Source organism: Bombina bombina, chromosome 1 (genome assembly GCF_027579735.1).
Source record: "Bombina bombina isolate aBomBom1 chromosome 1, aBomBom1.pri, whole genome shotgun sequence".
Taxonomy (NCBI): domain Eukaryota; kingdom Metazoa; phylum Chordata; class Amphibia; order Anura; family Bombinatoridae; genus Bombina; species Bombina bombina.
In genome coordinates this window covers 576,076,259-576,093,467 of record NC_069499.1, presented here as the reverse complement: position 1 = coordinate 576,093,467, position 17,209 = coordinate 576,076,259, and the positions used below count along the sequence as shown (strand labels likewise).

At 37.0% G+C, this 17,209-nt stretch overlaps 1 protein-coding gene across 1 annotated transcript in view; it reads left to right on the top strand.

Annotated features, from left to right (window-relative positions):
* The window catches only part of ABCA12 (ATP binding cassette subfamily A member 12), a 317,047-nt gene that overhangs the window by 235,410 nt on the left and 64,428 nt on the right, over positions 1-17,209 (top strand). The window contains exons 38-39 of the mRNA XM_053698806.1: positions 12,713-12,949; positions 15,802-15,952. Of these exons, the coding sequence (XP_053554781.1) occupies positions 12,713-12,949; positions 15,802-15,952 (388 nt within the window). The remainder of the gene's footprint in view (positions 1-12,712; positions 12,950-15,801; positions 15,953-17,209) is intronic.

Sequence of the window (17,209 nt, the reverse complement as noted above, 5' to 3'; positions counted from 1 at the left end):
GACTTTTTATTTATGATCTATTGCTTGCATTTAGTGCTGTGTTGTGCTAACTCTTAAATAACTCATCGGGTATAAACACAATATTATCTATATAGCCTACATGAATCAGCAGTCTCCTGTTGTGAAAAGCTAATAAAAAAGCATGTGATAAGTGGCTGTCTGTAGTGGCTTAGAGACAAACAGAAATTTAGAGGTTTAAATGTTATAAAGTATATTAATATAACAATGTTGGTTGTGCAAAGCTGGGGAATGGGTAGTAAAGGCATTATCTATCTTTTTAAACAATAACCATTTTAGTGTAGGCTGTGCCTTTAAGTTATGTTGGACTTTTAGGGAAAGAAAGTATTGATTTTGGTATTTTAAGATTATAAATGTAATATTTGAATAAAAACAATTATAGATTTCAATTAGGGATGGGTATAGTTTTTTGTCATTTATAATATAAGTATACTAATATTTATACATTATAATTTGGGTATGAATACATGGAAGAGGCATCTAGAGAAAGGCTTATTATAGCTGAAACACATTGATGGTGTAAGAGAAAGTCCTCTGCTATCTGGGTTTAAAGACCTTTCTACATAGGCACAAACAGAGTGCTCTTTATTTTGTTTCAACTGCCTATTTGAGTGATTAAAATATTTTAAAATATTTTAACTAACAATGGTCTAAGATTGATCCAGTTGACGGGGATAGAGAGGAACTCCCCCAACAGTTAGATGATATTGATGGTAGAAAGCAAACAGTCATAGAGGCTGAATTTTTAGTGTGGAGGAGATCCCCGCTGCCCTCTCCAACAAGTTACAGGTATTTGTACTTGTTACCAAATAATTCTGATGTCTATCAGTGAAAATAGTGTGGACGGATACCCCACTCCTATAAAGGACTATTATAGAGGACTGAAAAGCATTGCCGATAATAAATATAACATTTTATTTGGAAATACTTTTTGCAGAATATTTTTGGGTCTCAATTTTAACTTATTGCATTTTATAGTTTTTGTTCATTTTTTTAATACCACCTGTGCTAATTGTATTATTGTATTAAAGAGTAAGGGACAGATTATAAGTGGGGAGATATTTGTGCTCCACTTTGTATAATCATCGGAAGCAAATGTGCGCTGGTATTACAAGCTAGGTGCAATGCGAACATGACCTTGCATTTGCATTGCACGTAAGCATTGTGCTCGCAAGAGCGCGCTTCCTTAGGCTCCAATGGTAGCTTTGTTCTCATGCCATGAGACACAGCATGAGAACTAGCGCAGCGAAGTGGGTAAGTGTATATGAATATATAAATATATATTTATGTGTTTATTTTTGTATATACACATATTAACACAGAAATATATATGTGCATAAGCATATACATATATATTTACAGGGAACCCACAGTTCCCATAGACCACAATGTAAAGGCAATTTTCAGTGCTTTTTTTTCTAACTCCCCACTCCTGCCACATTAAACCCCATAAAACTGCTTCATGCAGTTTCTAAAAATGTTTTTATAATTTTATATCAAATATAACCTCACACTAACGTTAGGGGCCAATTGGGGCAGTTTTTTAAAATTAACTAGAAGTCTGACCTCTGGTTAATTTTTGGAGCACTAATTGCTACCCACAAGCTCCCGGTAGCAATAACCAGCCACTTGTAATGTAAATTTGTCGTTTGCAGCCGCCCAATAAATTAGCGCTCCACTTGTAATCTAGCCTTTAATGTGTGTAAGTGTTATACATCTATTATTATTTAGATGTGTAGTGACAAATGGCTTTTCTAGCACAAAAAACTACTTTCTTTAAAGGGACATGAAACCCACATTTTTTCTTTCATGATTTAGAAAGAGAATGCAATTTTAAACATCTTTCTAATTTACTTCTATTATCTAATTTGTTTTATTCTCTTGATATTCCATGCTGAAAAGCATATCTAGATATGCTCAGTAGCTGCTGATTGGTTGCTGCACATAGAAGCCTTGTGTGATTGGCTCACCATGTGCATTGCTTTTTCTTCAACTAAGGATATCTAAAAAATGAAGCAAAATAAATAATAGAAGTAAATTGTAATGTTGTTTAAATTTATATTCTATATCTGAATCATGAAAGAAAGATTTTGGGTTTAGAGGCCCTTTAACTATATTCACCTATTTTTTGGACTAAATATTTTGACTGAATTTTACCCATAGGTTAAAAAATATATTACTAAACACTTGTTTGTTAGTTTTATTTATTGTTTTACTTCAATGTCCCTTTCATATATAAAAGCTTTCAATTAATATCAAAATAGTTTTCTATAAAAAAAATATGTCTGCAACTTTAATTCTTAGCCATATTTAGAAAATGAACCATTAATCAGTTTCATTTTGAAGACTTTGGAACTCAGATTTAATTTTTAAATCTGGTTGTCACAAGGACAGGGAATAAAAGTCAAAGAGAAAAAGAAGCAGATGCATCTTACATGTCTGATAAGAGGGTGGCGTATACTGTAGTTGCTTCTAACTTTATTTCTGAGCCCACATAATCCTATGTAAAGAACTCAGTGATTGAATGCTTGGAGTGTATGTAAATAAAGACACCAGAAGATTCCAAGGCCAGACCATTAGATACAGTCATGCTGTTCCCTTTCCATTGAAACTCTGCCTCTGAGAGTTGAAAGCTGCATACTAAATGCAGGGGCTTTGCAAACCAATTAATAACCTAATTTGTATCCATTCTGCACATCTCCATTGCCAGAATGACCTTGAACAGACAGCCTTCTGCTTGTTAAAGTATCATAAATTATTGTAATTTTATAACTAAAATAAATAGAATACAACAGCTAAATCTGTTTGCACTAAAAGAGCAATGGATACATTAAAGACATAATTATTCAAGGCAATTTTTTATACAAACTACACTTCTAAGTATGATATGAGAATAATATTTTATCTGGTCAATTTCATTAGAAAAATATTCAGTTAAAGGTGTTTTGCTATCTCTGTGGCCTATTAAATAGATATTGCCCTAGTTTCACTAAGAATATTTCAACCTCTCCAGTTTTACCAATTGCTATCTTATTCTATGGAGCTCATGTAATAAAGAAAGGAAAAATAAGCCAAGGCTGCACAGAATAATACAGGGACTGGAAAGATTAGAGAGGTCATTCCAGTATTTATGAATCTAGAGAATATAATTTAAAATATAATTTAAATTTAAAGCTATACTCTCATATATATATTGTGGTGAATGCAGACTCTGATATCTCAAATAAATAGGCTATGCTGGTTAACTGAAGAAATACCCGAACACTGATAGAAAAGAATAATTTATTCGGCAAGTATAAAAAATATATACAAGGAATTCTTCATCGTTGTGCCAATGAATTTGTATGATGTACTATGCAATCTTTAATTTACACAAAAAAAAAGTAATGGAAACTTTTATTTTTTGGATCTGCCACAATTTTATCTAGAACTGTAATTCTAAATTTCTATGGACCCAGAAAGTTTGGTTGTTTCACCTAGGGAAGTCCTCAAATCTTAATCTGATTTGGGTTTCTTGAGGTATGGGGGCCTATTTATGATGGTGCAAGATATCAGATCATGTCCGCTGCACATACGCTCTCAGCATTTATCATTGCATCAGCAGTTCTTGGAAACTGCTGGTGCAATACCACCCCCTGCAGATTCGCTGCCAATGGGCCGCTAGCAGGCGGTGTCAATCAACCCGAGTTGATTTCTGTCGATTTCTGTCCGCCGCCTCAGAGCAGGCAGACAGGTTATGGAGCAGCTGTCTTTAGATAAATATGCCCATGGAATTGAGAACCACTGATATGGGCTTTTGTCAGGTATGACCACAGAGGAATATCAAGTTATGCTAAGATTTTTGGCTGCACAGGCAAAGTCGCATTTTACCCCCCCCCCCCTCCCAAGTAAATTATATACCCTGCCATTACTGCTTCTTTACAAAATGTTGTAGTGCTGCATTAAGCAGCTATATATAGCTATTTTATCTATAATTATAGAGAAAATAAATTTCTATCACATCAAATTATTGACTGTAAATGTAATTTATTATAATTATATTAGTTATAATGGTTAATTTATACTAGAGTGGTTAATTTATACTAAAGTGGTGGCTTTGCACAATATAGCAAAGTAATATATATCAGCTGTGGCTCTGCATAATGAATCAAACAGTGTTGACAATATATATAACACATAAACCCAGAGGCAGGACAATTTTGTGTCCTTTTCACCACTATAAACAGAATGATACTAGCATGTCTAACAGGAAAATGTATCAAGCAGTTCTCAACTTAGCAGAGAATCTGTCCACCTGCAATCACCACTTGGCAAAATTTAAGACTGCAGAAGAGCTCTGTTGTTTAATTCAGCCCCCTGCTTTTGGGCAACCAATTGCTTGAGAGCCGGGCCTGTCAATCTCCCGAACAAATGAGTTTGAGGGGGTTTCTCTCTGCCACTTAGGATAGGAAGCAGAGACTGCTTCTTACATTTGTGGTTGCAAACTCACTCTGAACTGCAAGTTCTAAGATGCTGTAAGTGCATCTTGATAAATGTTCCCATAAATATAAGTCCTACAATAGATCATGTTAATTTGCAGTGGACCACTGGCAAGTTTTGGCCAGGGGACCAGTACAACTCACACTTATTCTGGACAAGAATCACTGTATAGTGATGATAATGAGCATTTATACACAAATAAACACAACATTCTGCACTATATGAAAATGCAAGGCATCTATACACTAATACACATACTGCACAATATAATTAATGCAGAGTACCAATAAACTGATATCTTTATTGCTGCACTGTATATGGTGTTGAGGGTGCACTAAAAAGAGAACAGGCTGCCCTGTTTGATTCCTATATACTGATACTGAACATTTATACACTAAAATAAACACTAAAAATGAACACACTACACTGTATAATTATGCCAAGTATCTATACAATGAAATAGAACGTGCTGTGCTGAATAGTGATTATAGCCATCTATACACTTTACAGTATAGGCATGCATGTAGAGTAGACAAATAATAGACTTATTATGACCTTTTATATGTATGTATATATATATATATATATATATATATACTGTGTGTGTACATATACTGTATATACTGTATATATATATATATATATATATATATATAAATAAATAAATAAATATATATATATATATATATATATATATACATATACCAGACATAGAGCAGGATAAGTTAGTGCAGTGATATCTTGCAGTATATCAAAATTTGGAAGGATTGTCAGTGTCCATAAGTCCCAGTAACACCCATTAGACTGTGGGTGGAGACAAGCATGCATTACCAGTTCTACCAACATTTATGACGTCTGCTAAATTTTTACAGAGAGCGCAGGGGTTGTGCAAAGAGATATTTTAAACCAGATGCTTCCAGCTGCTCTGGATTACCTGCATTCTCTGCCTCCATATTTTCAGGGAAGTCCCCTCCCATTCTAGATATTATGCACCACATATGGCCACTACTATGAAGCCCAAGAAAGGAAGAAAATAATATATATATATATATATATATATATATACACACATACGTACATATATATATATATATATATATATATATATATATATATATACACTAAATTAAGTCATGCACCAAATTTGTGCCTCCCCTGCAGGGGCGCCCTTAGACGATCACGTAGTAACACAATAAGAACAAATATAGATATCTTTAACTCTTTTAATCAAACTATTTATGTTCTCACATATTAACATTTAGTTAGCACCTCACGTCTTTGTATCAAGCAAAAAGACAATATTATGCTGTTGTTCCTGAGCATTTTGAATTGAGATATATTGGGGGGGTTCTTAAGATATTTATTTGTGTTTATTTGCAATGTAGGACCTTGTTTATTATATATTTTATTTAAATACTACCCCAGCAAGACAGGGGTTAGTACGTAGGTCTCTAGACAGTCCATACGAACAGTTGGTTATATTTATAAAGGTTGTTTTTCTTTAAACATATACTGTTAACCCATTTCACTAATGAATGTATGGAGAGCATTGGAAATTGCAAGAATCTCCTATTTGATTACTCTAACAAATACAAATCAATATTTAATGTAGTACTTGCTTGAAAAAAAAAAAAATGATTATCACATTTTTGTCAAATGGCCCTTAGGGAATTTAAGCAATTGATTTAATGAGTATCAAGAAATACAGCATCATCATTTGCAGAATGACTTTTTTCAGAAGGTCCCAAAGTAGTAGAAGATAAATACGTTTTCTTTTCATATTACTTTGCCAGTACCTGCAATTCAGTATTATATCATAATTTGCATTTGTCATCATGGGTGTTTCTACAGGGGAGCTGTGACCCTATGGCCCCCCACCCACTGAGAGCATTAGAAATTAAACTGAAGCTGCAAGTGATTTGGAGAACTTGCTGCTTCAACCCAATTAGCCCTGATCCTAAAGTGTAAAATTGTACAAGTGTTTATTCTACTTAAAGGTACATGAAACCCAAAATGTTTATTTCATGATTCAGATAAAGCATGTGATTTTAAACAAGTTTTCAATTATTTCTATTATCAAATTGTCTTTGTACTCTTGGTATCTTTTGTTGAAAAAAAAAGCTCAGGAGTGTAAACCTGTCTGGAGCACTATATGGCAGCAGTTTTGCAAGAATGATTGTTATCCTTATGCAAGAGCACTATATGGCAGCACTATTTAATGCAATGTAGTGCTCCAGATACCTACCTAAATAAGAGCTCATCAAAAAAGACTACCATGGAAACCAAGCAAATTTGATAATAGAAGTAAATTGGAAAGGTTTTTAAAATTGTATGTTCTGTCTGAATCACTAAATCAAATTGATGGGTTTCATATCCCTTTAAATATAAAGAGGTGCTCGTTCTTAATCTGTGCACACTTAAAAGAGAACTATATGAAAGTGGCATTTAGGTGGTATTTCTCCAACATAGGTGTGTCCGGTCCACGGCGTCATCCTTACTTGTGGGATATTCTCTTCCCCAACAGGAAATGGCAAAGAGCCCAGCAAAGCTGGTCACATGATCCCTCCTAGGCTCCGCCTTCCCCAGTCATTCTCTTTGCCGTTGCACAGGCAACATCTCCACGGAGATGGCTCAGAGTTTTTTGGTGTTTAAATGTAGTTTTTATTCTTCAATCAAGAGTTTGTTATTTTAAAATAGTGCTGGTATGTACTATTTACTCTGAAACAGAAAAGAGATGAAGATTTCTGTTTGTAAGAGGAAAATGATTTTAGCAACCGTTACTAAAATCGATGGCTGTTTCCACACAGGACTGTTGAGAGGAATTAACTTCAGTTGGGGGAAACAGTGAGCAGACTTTGGCTGCTTGAGGTATGACACATTTCTAACAAGACTTGGTAATGCTGGAAGCTGTCATTTTCCCTATGGGATCCGGTAAGCCATTTTCTTAATTTTCAATATAAGAATAAAAGGGCTTCACAAGGGCTTTAAAGACTGGTAGACATTTTTCTGGGCCAAAACGATTACTATATAAGCATATTTAATGGTTTATAACTTTGGAGAGTTATTTTAATCTTGGCAATTTTGTTAAAAAAACGGACAGGCACTGTATTGGACACCTTTTTCACTGGGGGCCTTTTCTAGTCATAGGCAGAGCCTCATTTTCGCGCCACTAATGCGCAGTTGTTTTTGAGAAGCAAGGCATGCAGATGCATGTGTGAGGAGCTCAGATCCACTGAAAAAGCTTATTGAAGGCGTCATTTGGTATCGTATTCCCCTCTGGGCTTGGTTGGGTCTCAGTAAAGCAGATACCAGGGACTGTATAGGGGTTAAATGTAAAAACGGCTCCGGTTCCGTTATTTTAAGAGGAAAATTGGGAAGCGGATTTTCTGAGTCGTCAGACATTTCATCCGGGGGAGTGGGAACTCCATCCGGAAATCTTTGCCCAAATAACTCAATTATGGGGCTTTCCAGACATGGATCTGATGGCGTCTCGTCAGAACTTCAAGGTTCCTTGCTACGGGTCCAGATCCAGGGTTCCCAAGGCGACTCTAGTAGATGCACTAGTAGCGCCCTGGACCTTCAACCTAGCTTATGTGTTCCCACCGTTTCCTCTCATTCCCAGGCTGGTAGCCAGGATCAATCAGGAGAGGGCTTCGGTGATCTTGATAGCTCCTGCGTGGCCACGCAGAACTTGGTATGCAGACCTGGTGAATATGTCATCGGCTCCACCATGGAAGCTACCGTTGAGACGGGACCTTCTTGTTCAAGGTCCGTTCGAACATCCGAATCTGGCATCACTCCAACTGACTGCTTGGAGATTGAACGCTTGATTTTATCAAAGCGTGGGTTCTCAGATTCTGTCATTGATACTCTTATTCAGGCTAGAAAGCCTGTAACTAGAAAAATTTACCATAAAATATGGAAAAAATATATCTGTTGGTGCGAATCAAAAGGATTCCCATGGAACAGGGTAAAAATTCCTAAGATTCTATCCTTTCTACAAGAGGGTTTGGAGAAAGGATTATCTGCAAGTTCTTTGAAGGGACAGATTTCTGCTTTATCTGTTTTACTTCACAAGAAGCTGGCGGCTGTGCCAGATGTTCAGGCTTTTGTTCAGGCTCTGGTTAGAATCAAGCCTGTCTACAAACCTTTGACTCCTCCTTGGAGTCTCAATTTAGTTCTTTCAGTTCTTCAAGGGGTTCCGTTTGAACCCTTACATTCCGTAGATATCAAGTTATTATCTTGGAAAGTTTTGTTTTTGGTTGCAATTTCTTCTGCTAGAAGAGTTTCAGAGTTATCTGCTCTGCAGTGTTCTCCTCCTTATCTGGTGTTCCATGCAGATAAGGTGGTTTTGCGTACTAAACCTGGTTTTCTTCCGAAAGTTGTTTCTAACAAAAATATTAACCAGGAGATAGTTGTGCCTTCTTTGTGTCCGAATCCAGTTTCAAAGAAGGAACGTTTGTTGCACAATTTGGATGTAGTTCGTGCTCTAAAGTTCTATTTAGAGGCTACAAAGGATTTCAGACAAACATCTTCCTTGTTTGTTGTTTATTCTGGTAAAAGGAGAGGTCAAAAAGCAACTTCTACCTCTCTCTCTTTTTGGCTTAAAAGCATCATCAGATTGGCTTATGAGACTGCCGGACGGCAGCCTCCTGAAAGAATCACAGCTCATTCCACTAGGGCTGTGGCTTCCACATGGGCCTTCAAGAACGAGGCTTCTGTTGATCAGATATGTAAGGCAGCGACTTGGTCTTCACTGCACACTTTTACCAAATTTTACAAATTTGATACTTTTGCTTCTTCTGAGGCTATTTTTGGGAGAAAGGTTTTGCAAGCCGTGGTGCCTTCCATCTAGGTGACCTGATTTGCTCCCTCCCATCATCCGTGTCCTAAAGCTTTGGTATTGGTTCCCACAAGTAAGGATGACGCCGTGGACCGGACACACCTATGTTGGAGAAAACAGAATTTATGTTTACCTGATAAATTACTTTCTCCAACGGTGTGTCCGGTCCACGGCCCGCCCTGGTTTTTTAATCAGGTCTGATGATTTATTTTCTCTAACTACAGTCACCACGGTATCATATGATTTCTCCTATGCAAATATTCCTCCTTTACGTCGGTCGAATGACTGGGGAAGGCGGAGCCTAGGAGGGATCATGTGACCAGCTTTGCTGGGCTCTTTGGCATTTCCTGTTGGGGAAGAGAATATCCCACAAGTAAGGATGACGCCGTGGACCGGACACACCGTTGGAGAAAGTAATTTATCAGGTAAACATAAATTCTGTTTTCCACGCTTCCAGACTACACAGCCTAGAGCCTGGGGGAGAGAACTGTTTAAGAGGCTGTGACGAGAAAGGGACTTACCCTCACATATGGTGGCACTGTAATCATGTCTCCAACATTTGGTCACAAACCTCAGAGTTACTAAGTACAATCTTTAACACCACCATAAAATTAACCCCCACACAGGCTCTTCTCCATGAAACTTTGCCTAGGCTTAACAATTCTAGAAATAAGTTTCTACTTCTTATCTGTACACTGGTCAGATTGACTATAGCTCAGTACTGGAGGTCGGTGGTCCCAACCTTTCAAATGATTAGAAACAAAATTGATTATTACTATCACATGAGCAGCAATGCTGCTGATTTATTAGACACTAAAGAACGGTTCATCTCCATTTTGGAACCGTGGATTATGTATTCAGAGGATAGAGGACGACGACAACAGGGTACAAATCCAGTGTAACAGGTTAATATTGTCGCTCCCTAAAGTTTGCATATTGCTTACTATGATTAGAATTAGTACGCAACCCATGTACTGAATAGATTTGTAAGAAATAGATGCATAGACTGTATGTGTATAAAAGAAAAATGTCTTTAATGGTGTTGTTGTTTTTTTTTTTGCATCTGTAAAAATGCTTGACTGAATTCTGGGCGCCCCCTTCCGTTTGTGACATTGAAGGTACGATGTTGAACATTCATTTTCCGACCTATGAGACATTCTTGAGGATTAGCCAACATTTCACTTGTATGCCTTTGCTGTAAACTTTTGATTGTGACCGTGGCCTGTATTTGTATTTGTACTTGAATGATCCATTTACTGTTATATTACTTTTGTGATTTATACCTGAGGAAAAAACAATAAAAATTGTTTTCAATTAAATATAAAGAGGTGCAAGAGTGGATTGCAAAAAGTCCATCATGCATACCTATTAACATTTGTGCTATGTGGTTTTGGAGCCAGGAGAATCTGTTATGAGTATGGACAATCCAAGACCAAAATGAGTGTGGTACATTGACAAAACTGAGTGGTCACATGGACATCTTCTGGAGAGCTCTGCCTCTCAGGACAGGGTTTGAGCACAATGGGGTGAAATTCAGGCATTTGTGGGTGTAGTCTGAGTGACCACAGTCTCTTTTATAAACATTGGGACCTAAACAGAGGGAAGGAAAGCAGTAGGAGGAACAATCTAAAGGAGCTTACCATCCATGACAATCAGACAAAATGCAGGAAGTGTTGGGAGCTCTGATCATGAGTGGTCTGATTAAAGCTGAGCTTGTATACGAAACAAGCTTGAATCAGCAGCACTTTACAGCACACCTTGATTGGATGTGTTGTGGCATATTCAGATGTGTTTTGCATGAAGGCTCTTACCAGCTGTCATCACAGCTCGTACATATGATATTTGAATATTTGCAGCTGCAAGAATGCTTCAAAAACCTGAATACAAAGAAATGATTATTGCAATGCTTTATCTGGCTGTTGTGAGTGCGTCACTCTGTTTATGTCAGAGTGGGTATATAAGAATGTGTGTATTTCTCTGTGCATGTGAGTGTGTTCTTGTAAACCTGTGTGTGCATGTTTCTGTCAGTGTGGTGCGGCTTTGTGTGCTGTATAAGTACAGCATTGATTGGGATGTTAGCCCACTCCCCAAAATAGTCAGACTAGAACTATAGCTGTTTGTACCGGAATATATGGTAACTTATGCTCTCTGTTTCATTGGCTGTACTGTTCAATATAGTGTATACATTTAAGCATAGAATACGAGTGGAGCGCAAAATTGTGCTTTCGCAAGCACAATACTTGCACTCCACTCAGTAATACCAGCGCACGCAAATTGTGCTGGTATTACAATTTATGTGCAATGCGAACGCAAGGTCGGGTTTTGCATTGCCTGGAAGCCTTGCGTTCACGAGAGCGTGCTTCGATAGGCTCCAGTGGGAGCCTCGTTCTCATGCTGTGAGACATGGCAAAGTACCTAGCGCAGTGCAGGGGGCAATTCGCCCAGCGTTGGGCAGCAAAATAAAAACATATACAGTATGTATCTGAATATATACATATATATTTATATGTTTATCTGTGTATATGTGTATAAAATACAGTCCCCCATTCACCTTTATGTAAAGACACTTTCAGTGCCGTTTTTTCCAAACACCCTACATCCCCTCACTTTAACCCCTTATAACTGCTTTGAGCTGTGTTATATTAAAAAAATAAAAATGCTTAAATTTTTTGTAAAGGAACTGTACACTTTATTTGTGGGGCTATTGAGGCAACTTTTTTTTATTAACCTGAGGTCTGACCTTTAGTTAATTGCACAAACCACAAAGTGCTCCTGCGAGCTTTTGGGAGCATTAACCAGCCACTTGTAATGACTAATTATTTAACATGCGCCCGTAAATGGTCAAATTTGCCCCTTTACAGGTGCACGTTAAAATAGCACTCCACTTATAACCTAGCCCTTAATTTGCTAACTTTTCATAGTAGTCAAGCTTTTATATGTGTCTTGCAAAGGGACTTTTAAATGAACATCATCTCATGCAAAAATGTTTTATTGTGAAGCTAGATATCAGAAAAAAACAGACCATTCTCATGTTTGCTTCAAAGGACATGAAACCTATTTTTTTGTATTTCTTTCATAATTTGGATAGAGCATACAATTTAAAACAACTTTCCAATTTATTTTTATTATAAAATTTGCTTTACTTTATTATTATCCTTTGTTGAAAGAGCAGCAATGCACTACTTGGAGTTTACTGAACACATTGAGTAAACCAATGAAAAGAGGCCACCAATCAGCAGCTAGCTCCCAGTAATGTATTGCTGCTCCTAAGCCTACTTAGGTATTCTTTTCAATAAAATATACCAAGATAATGAAGCAAATTAGATAATAGAAGTATAGAAAATACTAATATTAAATTGCTTGTGTTTACAGTTCCCTAATCGAGAAGACAATGAACATTGCAGCTCAGAGATGGTGACAGATCTTATCCATTCCCATATCCCAGAAGCTTGCTTGAAGGAGGATGTTGGCGGGGAACTCATATACAACTTGCCTCCATTCAGTGCTGATTTATCAAGTGCTTACCTCGCACTGCTCCGTGACTTGGATTCTAAAATGGATGAACTCCACATTGGATGTTATGGCATCTCAGACACAACTATAGAAGAGGTAAAGTAGCTCCTCATATTGCCTAAGTAGTGTTTACCTTTCTAGGGTACTCTAGATACTGATGGACTCATCATTTTGTGATCAATAGAATATGCATTTTACATTGTGGCCAAGACCATCAAATTATAATTATAAATACGTTCAGCCAGATTACGAGTTTTGCGTTATGAGGGGTGCGTTGTTAACTTGCACGTTATTGTCACCACTCACTTAGCTACAGCGCTGGTATTACAGGTTTTCAGAAATACGGCGTTAAAAGACAAGAAGTGAGCGTAGAGCAAAATTGAGCTCCATACCGCACTCCAATACCAGCGCTGCTTAAGTCATCGATGAGCTGGTTTTACTTGCTCGTACACGATTTCCCCATAGACATCAATGGGGAGAGCCGGCTGAAAAAAAGTCTAACACCTGCAAAAAAGCAGTGTAAAGCTCAGTAACACAGCCCCATTGATTCCTATGGGGAAACACATTTTATGTTTACACCTAACACCCTAACATGAACCCCGAGTCTAAACACCCCCAATCTTACACTTATTAACCTGACATCGGCGACACCTGCATTATACTTATTAACCCCTAATCTGCCGCTCCGGACATCGCCGCCACCTACATTATACTTATGAACCCCTAATCTGCTGCCCCCAATGTTGCCGACACCTACATTATATTTATTAACCCCTAATCTGCTGCCCACAACATCGCTGACACCTACATAATGTTACTAACCTCTAATCTTCCGCCCCCAACGTCGCCACCGCTATAATAAACATATTAACCCCTAAACCACCGTACTCCTGCATCGCAAACACTAGTTAAATATTAATAACCTCTAATCTGCCGCCCCTAACATCGCCACCACCTACCTACATTTATTAACCCCTAATCTGCCGCCCCCAATGTCGCCGCCACTATATTAAATTTATTAACCCCTAAATCTAAGTCTAACCCTAACTTTAAAGGACCAGTCAACACAGTGGATTTGCATAATCAACAAATGCAAGATAACAAGACAATGCAATAGCACTTAGTCTAAACTTCAAATGAGTAGTAGATTTTTTTTCTGACAATTTTAAAAGTTATGTCTTTTTCCACTCCCCCTGTACCATGTGACAGCCATCAGCCAATCACAAATGCATACACGTACCATGTGACAGCCATCAGCCATTCAGAAATGCATACACATGCTCAGTAGTAGCTGGTGACTCAAAAAGTTTAAATATAAAAAGACTGTGCACATTTAGATAATGGAAGTAAATTGGAAAGTTGTTTAAAATGGCATGCTCTTTCTGAATAATGAAAGTTTAATTTTGATTGAGTGTCCCTTTAATATAATTAAAATAAATCTAAATAAAAATTACTATCATTACCTAAATTATTCCTATTTAAAACTAAATACTTACCAATAAAATAAACCATAAGCTAGCTACAAAATAACTAATAGTTACATTGTATCTAGCTTAGGGTTTATTTTTATTTTACAGGCAAGGTTGCATTTATTTTAACTAGGTAGAATAGTAACTAAATAGTTATTAACTATTTAATAACTACCTAAAATAAATACAAATTGAACTGTAAAAGAAAACCTAACCTAAGTTACACTAACACCTATCACTACACTACAATTAAATAAATTACCTAAATTAAATACAATTAACTAAATTCTATACAATTAGCTTAATTACAAAAACAAACAAACACTAAATTACAGAAAATAAAAAAACAAATTACAAGATCTTTAAACTAATTACACCTAATCTAATAGCCCTATCAAAATAAAAAAGCCCCCCCCACAAAATAAAAAAAACCTTAGCCTAAACTAAACTACCAATAGCCCTTAAAAGGGCCTTTTGCGTGGCATTGCCCCAAAGAAATCAGCTCTTTTACCTGAAAAATAAAAATACAAACAACCCCCCCAACAGTAAAACCCACCACCCACACAACCAACCCCCCAAATAAAACCCTAACTAAAAAACCTAAGCTCCCCATTACCCTGAAAAGGGCATTTGGATCGGCATTGCCCTTAAAAGGGCATTTAGCTCTATTGCGGCCCAAAGCCCTAACCTAAAAATAAAACCCACCCAATACACCCTTAAAAAATCCTAACACTAACTCCGAAGATCCACTTACCGGAAGAAGTCTTCAATCAAAGCGGCAAAATGTCCTCAACAAAGCCGGCAGAAGTTGTCCTCCAGACGGGCAGAAGTGGTCCTCCAGACGGGCAGAAGTCTTCATCCAGACGGCATCTTCTATCTTCATCCATCCGGCGCGGAGCGGGTCCATCTTCAAGACATCCGGCACACAGCATCCTCTTTCAACAATGACTACATGAGGCCAAAAAAAGCGTGCGGTGTCCCTAAATCTGCAAGACTCGTAATACCAGCGGGCGTAAAAAAGGAGCGTTAGGACCTGTTAATGCTGATTTTTCACCTTACCGCAAAACTCGTAATCTAGCCGATAGATTTTAAGCAAATAATTATAACATATAAAATAACAATCAAATGATATGAATGAAAAAAAATCTCTCAAAGTAGTTCTGAATTGTTTAAACAGAAAAAAATACTGAAATTCTGATAGGTTTAGGACAATTGCCAGATATCTAAATATATATATGGCTTTCTTGTCCACTATTTAAATTGTAATATACGTTAAGAATCTGTTTCTCAATTAGTTTTGGATATCCATGGATCTTGTTTTGGTTTAAAAGATTTCAATGTGGTTTAGAAGAGGTCACCAGTAAACAAGAAGAGAGTGAAATTATTTTCTCATAAATGTTGTAAATTATTGAAGTAGCATATGTTGGAAACTATATAGCAGTTTGTGCAGTGCATACTTAGTATATTATTTTTATAAAGGTGTTCCTCAAACTAACGGATGGGCTTGATGAAGATGATGATGATCAAACGTTATCCAGGACACAGAGGACAATACCAGTTACAGAAACGGATAATGAGATGGTAAATGATGAGACATCTTCCAGCAGCTACAGCTTCACAGAAAGAGATGGTATGTTGATTTATTTTTATATAAAAATGACCCCCTTGTGTGAAAAGTAAAGTTCAGCACCAAACCAAGTCCATTCTGCATACTGAAGCCAGAAGTTATGGCATTTTCTGGCAGGTTTAATTAAATATGTTGCTTAAAATACAAGTGGGGCAGATTACAAGTGGAGTCGTATTTAAAGGGATAGTCTAGTCAAAATTAAACTTTCATGATTCAGATAGAGCATGCAATTTTAAGCAATTTTCGAATTTACTCCTATTATGAATTTTTCTTCATATTCTTGATATCTTTATTTGAAAAAGCAAACATGCAAGGTTTGGAGCCGGCCCATTTTTGATTTAGCACCTGGGTAGCGCTTGCTGATTGGTGGCTACATTTATCTCTGAGGATATGGTAATCATTCTAGCGTAAATTGCGATTGCACTCATGTGTTCACTTTCAACTTGTAATACAAGCGGTAAAGCCAACATGTGCAAACACCTGAAAAAAAAACATTTTGCTTGAGCATAAACGCCTCTCGTAATCTAGCACAATATATTTTAGACTACTTTAAAAGATATATTTCTGAAAATGTGTGTGTTCACATCATAAGCAATGAATTTGCCTTAAATTAATCTGTTAGATGCTGTGCAATCTCATTTTTAGTGATTTTTGCAAGAATTATATTATGGTACTTCATATTTTTCCACGGGGAAGGGGTTACTGGGAGCAAATCTAATATAACTCCCAGTTAATTATGATCACTCTAAGCATGTCAAAGGCCTGCAACAGCAATAATACTATTCTGGATAATTGGATAATAGCATAATATCTAGTAGACCTATTAGATTGTCACCAATACCATTGCAAAATCCCGATAGTTATAGAATTATCTGATACCTTATTTAAGAGATGAGTCTTCTTTTTTAAGTGTGTAGGAATATTTTTGGAAGGTGCTATTCCATATTATTGAACTAAAGTTAAAGGAACACAGTGCATTTTTTGCTCAACATTGCTGTATGATTTTACCCCCATTCCCCTTATTGACTGTGTGCACCAGTAGCCTTTACCCTCAGGCTATTTTTTTCTCTGCTGACAATCTGGGTGGCTCAACCAATCAGAAGTAGCACAGCTTGATTCCACATCCTGCTTCACAGACAGCTTAGAGATAAATATTAGTCTTGTGTGTGAAACATTCAAGAAGGGATACTGAAAGGCCTATTTAACAAACAGCATTGCAACAGCAGCTCTTGTGAGCTGCTGGTGCAATGCCGCCCCCTG